At 38.5% G+C, this 9,961-nt stretch overlaps 1 protein-coding gene across 1 annotated transcript in view; it reads left to right on the top strand.

Annotated features, from left to right (window-relative positions):
• GOLIM4 (golgi integral membrane protein 4) overlaps positions 1 to 8,305 on the top strand; it is a 119,544-nt gene extending 111,239 nt beyond the window's left edge. The window contains exons 15-16 of the mRNA XM_006861807.1: positions 7,006 to 7,077; positions 8,159 to 8,305. Of these exons, the coding sequence (XP_006861869.1) occupies positions 7,006 to 7,077; positions 8,159 to 8,305 (219 nt within the window). The remainder of the gene's footprint in view (positions 1 to 7,005; positions 7,078 to 8,158) is intronic.
• Positions 8,306 to 9,961: the final 1,656 nt, after the last annotated feature.

Below are 9,961 nucleotides of genomic sequence, written 5' to 3'. Positions count from 1 at the left end.
TTTCAATATTCTCCTCCAACACCATAAATCAAAAGCATCAATTCTTCTACGTTCTTCTTTATTCATTTTACAGCTTTCACATGCATATGAGGTTATTGAAAATATAATGGCTTGAGTCAGGAGCACTTTAGTCCTCAAGCTGAAATCTTTGCTCTTCATCACTTTAAAAAGGTCTTGTGCAACAGATTTGCCTAATGCAGTACGTCATTTGATTTCTTGACTGCTGCTTCCATGAGTGTTGATAGCTGATCCAAGAAGACTGAAGTCCTTGACAACTTCAATCTTTTCTCCATTGATAAGAGTGTTGTTTTTGTGATGTTTTGTTTTGTGGTGAGGATTTTTGTTTTCTTCCATTGAGATGCAGTCCATACTGAAGGCTGTGCTCTTTGATCTTCATTAGTAAATATTTTAAGTCTTCTTCACTTTCAGCAAGCAAGGTTGTATCATTTGCATATTGCACGTTGTTAATGAATGAGTCTTCCTCCAATCCTGATGCCACGTTTTTCTTCATATAACCCAACTTCTTGGATTATTTGCTCAGCATACAGGTTGAATAAGTATGGTGAAAGAATACAACCCTGTCACACACCTTTCTGAATTTTAAACCATTCAGTGTTCCCATGTTCTGTTTGAACAGCTGCCTGTTGGTCCATGTACAGATTCCTCACGAGCACAATTAAGTGTTCAGGAATATTCATACTTCGCAATGTTGTCCATAGTTTTCCATGATCCACACAGCTGAAAGCCTTTGCAGAGTCAATAAAGCACAGGTAAACATCTTTCTGATAGTCTCTGCTTTCACCAAAGACCATTGAACATCAGCAATGATATCTCTCGTTCCACGGCCTCTTCTGAATCCAGCTTGAACCTCTGGATGTTCTCTGTCACTGTATGCTTGCAGCCATTTCTTTATTACCTTTAGTAAAAAAAATTATTTAGGTACAAAAAAGACAGCTTGAAAAAGCCAAGTGTCTCAGTTTACCCAATAAAGTGAAAACATTAATTGGAATGCTCAGGAGACCACAAGCACACAGTTATATGACTATGTATGTTGTTGCTATTGTTATTAATGGCAGCGAGTCTGTTCTGACTCCAACAACCCTGTGTAGGGTTTCCAAGAACTGGATGGTGAGTTTGAACCACCAACCTTGTGTTTCAAACCTACCTTTCAGTCCAATGCATTAACCCACAGCACTACACCAGGACTACCTATAGTGGCCAGATATGTACACATACCTACATGGGACTATTGGCATGTGAACCACCACATCAAGATGCAATCCAGGTGGAAATTGTCCTGTTAAACACTGCTTAGCTAACATGATGTGCATCACTGTAGCTAACATTACTATTGTTGTTAAGTGCCGTCGAGTCGGTTCCGACCCATAGCGACCCTGTACAGGGTTTTCGAGGGTGTAAATCCTTACAGGAGTAGAAAGCCTCATCTTTCTCCCGCGGAGCAGCTGGTAGTTTCGAACTGCTGACCTTAAGGTTCGCAGCCCGATTCGTAACCAATACGCTACCAGAGCTCCTTACTATAGGCTTTTCATTTGTCATTTTGCATCCACCTCTAGATCTCCTAGCACATTTGACTACTTACAGATTAGCTTTCTTGTTTCCATCTCATTCCATAACATCTGTGATGAGTTAAAGAAAGACAATAATACATACAGGAACACAGTTAGCCAAAGCCAACTTCAAACTCCATTTATCTGGTGTTTTTTTGTTTTGTTTTTAATCTTTGTGGGATATTTGGTTATTTGGCCATTGATTAAACTTAGCCAAATCATGTAGGCCCCATTTCTAAAATTCCTAAAATATTAGATTTCAAAGTATAAAATGAGTAAGGAGGAGCAGTGCTGGGAAATATTTGATTAAGTGTTGTGTTGGCTTCAGCAGGATAAAGTTCAGATGTGGAAGACTTAGTTGATATGTCTGCAACATGCAAGGATAACATTTGGCTTCTGGTTGTGATGCTAAGAATATTAAAGATCAATTAGAAAACTCCGTATCATTTTGTTCCTTTTCAGTAATGGCTTTAAGTTGAATTTGAATTACCTTTGACCCTGAACATGAAGACTATATTACTAAGATAAAAAGTGTCTCTATTACCTTTTATCTTACTTTTATTTTACTTTTTATATTACTAAGATAAAAAGTGTATTTTATATAAGTTCAGAAACTGCTGACATTTTCATTCACAGGTTGCTTAAAGAGTAATTTAAATCAGTGGTTACCAATTCATATTTTATTGACATTAGACAATATCATTAATGTTGCATGCAAGTAAGATTTTGCTAAAGACAGTTTAAAAATGGCTGCAACAGTGCATTGACAGGGAACTGGCAGAGTTTCAAGCAGGATTCAGACAAGGATGTGAACCAAGAAATATGATTGCTGACGTCACATGGATTCTGACTGAAAGCAGATAATATAAGAAAGATGGTTACCTGTGCTTTATTGACTACACAAAGACTTTTAATTGTGTGGATCATGACAAGCTATGGATAACATTGTGGAGCATGAGTATTCTGGAACACTTAATTGTTCTAATGAGGAACATGTACATAGACCAAGAGGCAGTTGTTCGAACAGAATATGGGAACACCAAATGGTTTTAAATTCTTTCACCATACTTATTTACTCTCTATGCTGAGCAAATAATTCGAGAAGCTGAATTATATGAAGAAAAATGTGGCATCAGGATTGGAGGAAGACTCATTAGCAACCTACAATGTACAGGTGATACAACCTTGCTTGCTGAAAGCGAAGAGGACTTTAAATACTTACTGATGAAGATAAAAGACCGCAACCTTTGGTATGGCTTGCACCTCAATATGAAGAATACAAAAATCCTTACCAGTGGACCAATAAATAGCATCAAGTTGAATGGAAATAAGATTGAAGTTGTCAAAGACTTCATTTTGCTTGCATCAACCACCAACACTCATGAAAGCAGCACTCAAGAAATCAAGCAACATATTGCATTAGGCAAATCTGCTGCACAAGGCCTCTTTACAGTGTTCAAGAGCAAAGAGGGCAGTTTGAGGAGTAAGGTGTGCCTGACCCAAACCATGGTATTTTCAGTAGCTTCATATGCATGTGAAAGTTGGACTATAGGTAGACTATAGAAGAATTGATGACATTTGAGTTATGGTGTTGGAGCACAATACTGAAAGTACTATGGACCTCCAAAAGAACAAACAAATCTGTTTTAGGAGAAGTATCGCCAGAATGCTCCCTAAAAGCCAGGATGGCCAGACTTTGTCTCTCATACTTGGAAGCAGGAGGGACCAGTCCTTAGAGAAGGACATCATGCTTAGTAAAGTGGAAGGTCAGCAAAAAGAGGAAAACCCCCAATGAGATGGATTTGCACAGTGGCAGTAGCAGTGGGCTCAAGCTTAGCAATGATGTGAGGATGGCTCAGGATTGGGCGTGTTTTGTCTTCTGTGCATACGGTTGCTATGAGTTGTTCCTGAATTGAGGGCACCTAACAACAATAAGTAAGGAGCTCTGGTAGCGTAGTGGTTACGAATCGGGCTGCGAACCTGAAGGTCAGCAGTTCGAAACTACCAGCTTCTCCGCGGGAGAAAGATGAGGCTTTCTACTCCGGTAAAGATTTACACCCTCGGAAACCTTGTACAGGGTCGCTATGGGTCGGAACCGACTTGATGGCACTTAACAACAACAACAACAACAATAAGTATGATACAGTTAGATTCCAAGTCTAGAAAAGAAAGATTTTGTAAAAGGGTGATTATCTCACCCACCAGAGACATTTATAACCAAGCATCTATTATCATTCAGGGGAAAAGTGGTTGTCTGTCTTTTATGTGGCTAGAGAGCATGTGAAAAATACATATCTTTTCCAGATCTTACCCATAGAAATTTGATCTTGTGTTTAGTGGGGTCCAACCCACTGCCTGCCATGAAGTTGATTCCTTTAAGATAAACTGGGACTGCTCCATAGGGTTTCTGAGACTATGAGAAGATTGCCTCATCTTTCTCCTGTGGAGCTTCTGGTGCTATGACCACTGACCTTTCAGTTAGCAGTCCACCACTTAACCCACTGCTCCACCAGAGCCCTTTAGTGTGACTTCAGATTCAGAATTTTTTACAAATGCCTTAGCTGATACTGATGTTTGAAGAACACACTGTCCTAAGGCAGGCAGTCCTGGATAAACCCTAGGAAATCTCAACCTCTTGAAACTGCTCTGTAAAATTCTGTGTTGTTGATAAGTGCCATTGAGTAGCTTCTGGCTCATCTGTAGGGTTTCTGAGGTTGTAAATCTTCATGCAAGCAGAAAGCCTCACCCTTCTCCCCTGGTGTGAAATGATGACTTTGTGGCTATCCTACAGCACCAATGTTGTTGTTGTTGTTATGTGCCGTCGAGTTGGTTCCGACCCATAGTGACCCTATATAGGGTTTCCGAGGAGCAGCTGCTGAGCTTAAATCACCAACCTTGCAGTTCAAATTGCTTTGTAGTCTATGTTGTTGTTGTTAAGTGCTGTCGAGTCAGTTCCGACCCATAGCGACCCTGTACAGGGTTTCCGAGGCTGTAAATCTTTACGGGACCAGAAAGCCTCATCTTTCTCCCACGGAGCATCTGGTAGTTTCAAACTACTGACCTTATGGTTTGCAGCTGATTCGTAACCACTACACTACCAGAGCGCCTTTTGCAGTTTATAGCACTCCTTAAAATGCCGTTTGTCTATGCTCATTTGCATCTTTCCATCAAAATATTACAAAGGCTATGACTCCTTTCCCACCAAACACACATAGAATATTGAAGCTCCTTACTTTCTATCCAGCCTCTTCATTTTACAGATAAGAAATCTGAGGTTCAGATAGGTTAACTAAAGTATTAAATGCCACACAGCTTGTTGCTGTGAAAACCATGATTAAAAACCACTCGGGCTACCTTAATGAGAGACTTATTTGGTATCAAGCAGTATATCAGGCATGTGATGGATATTATCTATAGTTATCCCAAATATAGACAATAAGGATAATTTTACATATAAGGAGAGTGAGCCTCATACTGGCTCATTGTCTTTCACAAGTTAACAAAGAAGTTGTTAGGTGCCATCCAGTCAGTACCAACCTATTGCGACCTTATGCACAACAGAATGACACACTGCTCAGACCTGGGCCAACCTCACAGTCATTGCTATGACTGAGCCCATTGCTGCTATCAATGTGCCAATCAATCTCCTTAGTGGTCTTCCCCCTTTCCCTGACTCTACCAAACATGACATCCTTCTCCAGAGACTGGTTCCTCTTGATAATATGTCCAAAGTATGAGAAATGAAGTCTGGCCATTCTGGTTTCTTGGGAGCATTCTGGCTGTACTTCTTCCAACACAGATTTGGCTCTTTTGGCAGTCCATGGTACTCTTAATATTCTTCTCCAGCACCATAATTCAAATGCATCAATTCTTCTACAATCTTCCGTATTCACTGTCCAAATTTACCATGCATATGAAAATACAATGGCTTGGGTCAGGCACACATTAGTCCTTCAACTGACATCTTTGTTCTTCAACATTTTAAAGAGGTCTTGTGCAGCAGATTTGCATAATGCAGTACATCATTTGATTTCTTGACTGCTGCTTCTGTGAATGTTGATGGTTGATACAAACAAAATGAAATCTTTTGCAACTTCAGGGTTTTTTTTTTTTTTTCATTTATGTGGTTGTTGCTTATTAGTCCAGTGGTGAGGATTTTAGTTTTCTTTACATTGAGATGCAACCCATACCAAAGACTGTGGTCTTTGATTTCATCAGAAAGTATTTTAAGTCCCTCTTTACTTTCAGCAAGCAAGGTTGTATCATCTGTATATTGGAGGTTATCAATGAGTCTTCATCCAGTCTTGATACCATGATTTTTGTCATATAATCCAGCTTCTCAGATTATTTGATCAGCATACATATTAAATAAGTATGGTGAAAGAATACAACCCTGGCACACATCTTTCCTGATTTTAAATCATTTGGTGTTCCCTTGTTCTGTTCGAACAACTGCTTCTTGACCTATATACAAGTTCCTCATGAGCACAGTTAAGTATTTCAAAATACTCATTCTCTGCAATGTTGTCCTTAACTTGTCGTGATCCACACAATTGAAAGCATTTGCATAGTCAGTAAACCTCAGGTAAACATCTTTCTGATACTCTCTGCTTTCAGCAAAGATCCATCTAATGTCAGCAATGATATTCCTTGTTCCAGGTTCTCTTCTGAAACTGGCTTGAACTTCAGGAAGTTCTATGTGAATGTACAGTTGCAGCTATATCTATAGTACCTTTTGTAAGACTTTACTCACATGGGATATCAATAACCTTGTGCGATGATTTCTGCATTCCATTGGGTCACCTCTCTCTGTAAAGTGGGCACAAATATAGATCTCTTCCAGTCAGTTGGCCAGGTAGTTGACATCCAAATTTATTATTTATTAAGCAGTTGCAATTGTGCCAGGGTATGCATCTAGGGTATGCATCTCTCAAGTTGAGTAACATAGAAGCCTCTTGCTTTTATAGGACTTAAAAACTACCTGAGCTTTCCGACTTTTACAGGGAGATATGGGGGAGGGGAGGCCTTTTGACGTTATAAACTAAATTTCCCCAGGTGCTATACTTGGGAGTGTTAATTTTTATTGATAGAAATTAGGAATTAAGACACAAAGTCTGAATCAGTCACATTGACTTTGGTGGGAATACATGTATTATACATTGCTTGGAGTCCTAAGGTGGCGCTGTAGGATAAGCACTGAACTGGTAACCACATGGTCGGTGGTTCAAACCCACCAGCTGCTCTTCAGAAACCCTATCCAGGATTGCTGTAAATCAGAACTGACTTGATGGCACTTAACAAAAACAAAATGTATTGCCTAGTACCTAATCCATAAGTCACGCCTTTTACTTTTGAGTAAACTTTCTGGAGGTCCAAATTTGTTGTTACAATTGTTTAAATGATGAAAGTGTTATACAGTACCTCTGGTTTGTTGTAGATTCAGGAAGATTTGACTGAAGAGAAAAAAAGGGAATTGGAGCATAATGCTGAAGAGACCTATGATGGAAATGTATGTGTAGGATACACATTTCTGTTACATGTGTGTGTGCGTGTATTATATTTTAGTGTCCCAAAAGGTTTAGATGATTTTATGTGTGTGTGTTTGTTGTTGTTTTAGTGCTCTCAAGTTGATTCTGACCCATAGCGACCCTGTTTAAGTTTTCCTTGAAGTCCAGTGCTTATCCTACAGTGCCACACCATATCAAGAGAGAGAGAGAGGTTTCAAAAGTTCATGGAAATATGGGATTTTTAAAGATAATGACATTTTCCCACAAACTTTGTGAAGCCTCTGTGTGTGTGTGTGTGCACGCTTACGCACGTATTTGTTTAAATTGCTGAACGAATACTTACCTGCTAACAAGGCATCAGACTGGTTCATTCCAATTTGACTCCCTGTTGAGGATTGGCATTTTCCTCCCCAGATATTTTGAGTCAGAATCTACATTCTAACAAGATCGCCAGAGGATCACCACCAGGTGATTCTTCTGAATTCTGATTTGGTATGCCTGGAGTGTATTCTCAGCAAGAGGTGGAAGCAGAATGAACTGGTTCGAAGCCTAATTGTCCTGAGCTGGAGGTGGTTGTTAAGTGCCATCAAGTCCATTTTTGACTCATAGTGACCCTATATGACAGAGTAGAACTGCCTCATAGGGTTTTCAAAATGAATCTTTACAGAAGTACATCACCAAGTCTTTTCTTCTGAAGAATCACTATTGTTGTTAAGTGTTGTCAAGTCTGTTCCAACTCATAGCAGCCCTGGGTTTCCAAGAAGTGACTGGTGTGTTTGAACCCTTGACCTTTTGGTTAACAGAACAGTGCTGATCCTGCCGTGCCACATCAGGAGTCAGTCTACTGGGTGGGTTCACACCGGTGATCCTTCCATTAGCAGCTAAGCACTTAACCTTTGTGTCACCTTTGTTCCTTCAGTACCAGTTGGTTGTGTTACCTCAGAATTGCCACTGAGTTGAATAGGCCAACTTAGAATTTGAAAAAGTTGTAATAATGTGAGAAGGGCTGGAGGAATATTTTATACCTCTAACTCTATTCCCTACCTATGTCTTACCAAGCTTTGCTTTTTTTTTAACTTTAAGGCTGATGATAAAAACAACGATGGAGAAGAACAAGTCCGAGAGGACAACCACCGCAAAGGCCAAGAGGAACACTATGAGGAAGAGGAAGAGGAGGAAGAAGATGGGGCTGCTGTTGCTGAAAAATCACATCGAAGAGCTGAAATGTAGCTGTGTGCAGTCTCACTGACAACACTCAGCCAAGGGATTCTTCTCAAGCTGCTCAAAAATAAATCTGCCTACTGAACTCTAGGATATTTAATTGCAGAAATTAAGAATTTAGACTTTTTTTTAACTTTTATATTAGAAATACTCATACATTTATATGACTATATTTTGATAACCTAGGTTAGAACTTCTTTTATATTGAAGCTAAACATGAAACAGAAGAAAAACGATAAAGCAAACCTTAGGCAGCAAATCTCATTTTTCATAGATTATGAAATGTTGAAAAGAACATCAATTTTGTATATGTTTCAACTTGTTACTTTTCTATCTTTATAGTTTTCCAGATGTTCTCTTTGACTTTGATAAAGTATAGGATATAAAAACAGTGAAACCACAAGATGCTGTACAAACTTTAAGGAGAAAACTCCATTTGCTATTTAGTGCCCTTCCCAGGTTCTGCTATAATATTCATCTGTCTGTGTGGCTCTTAGGAGCACTGCTGGTGTGGTAGGTTAGTGTTGGGCTGTAATGAAGTCAGTGGTTCAAACCCAACAGTCACTCTGTGGGGAAAAGATGAGGCGTTGTCCTATAAAGATTTGCAGTCTTCAAAACCCTAGGGAGCAGTTCTGGTCTGTCCTACAGGGTCACCATGAGCCGTTACTGACTACAACAGAGGGTGGGTGGTGGTGTATGTGTGTCTCTGGGATGATATCTATGTAAAGAGTGGCATACAATTGGAAAAGTTTTTTTTTTGTTTTTTGTTTTTTTTTTTCGTAGTAAAGATTTTTTCAGATCAGTTATAAGAATGTTTGGCATTACTTAAAATCATAGCTGTTGTGCTTGAGAGGAACTGAATTTGAAAGTTAAATAGTACTAAAACTCATGTGACGATTTCCTGGAGTTAATCTGAAACTGTGTCCAAACAAGGTGTAACACATTAGAGTATTAATAGTTTCATAGGACTGACAGGTTGTTTGAAAACTAACTTAGTGTGTATTTTCTATGTGAGAAACCATTCTCAGTATTTTTTTCTAAAGTTACCCAGTGATCTTGTGTCCATTTATAGTTCTCTACTTCCTTTTTTAAGCTCTGCACCTCAACACAGAATCAGCTTAATGACAAGTATGAATATGAAGGCATACCAAATTATAATTTAATAAAACTTCTTTTAAAAAATCAAACAAACATAGAGGTTCCACATGACAATATGATACAGATCATGACTTTTCTACTTGCTGGGATTGGGTTTGCTTTTTGTCTATGTATAAGGCATTTTAATGATTATGAATTATCATAAATCCCAACAATAAAAAAATTAGAAACCAAAAGTTGCCCTTGAATATAAATATATTTTAGTTGTAAGCATAAAGCTTTTTAACTACATCAGAGCTAGATAATATAATTCATATGTATGTGATTTGACATTAACACACTCAAATTAATACAGTCAGAGTTCAGTTTCTCCCATTATTGTATGAATACAATTTTATATTTTAATAACCACATTCATATATGGTTTTGATTATCCCAGTTGACTGATTTGTGTATGTATGCATAGGAATGTCTTATTCAAATGTATTTTGGACTTTTCCATAATCATAAATCAAGGCTTACATATATGTATAAAACCCCTTTATGTAATGTAAAATGTATAATATT

This window comes from Chrysochloris asiatica, unplaced genomic scaffold, assembly GCF_000296735.1.
Source record: "Chrysochloris asiatica unplaced genomic scaffold, ChrAsi1.0 scaffold00043, whole genome shotgun sequence".
NCBI lineage: Eukaryota > Metazoa > Chordata > Mammalia > Afrosoricida > Chrysochloridae > Chrysochloris > Chrysochloris asiatica.
The sequence above is the reverse complement of the archived record's forward strand: the minus strand, read 5'-3'. Positions and strand labels throughout refer to the sequence as shown.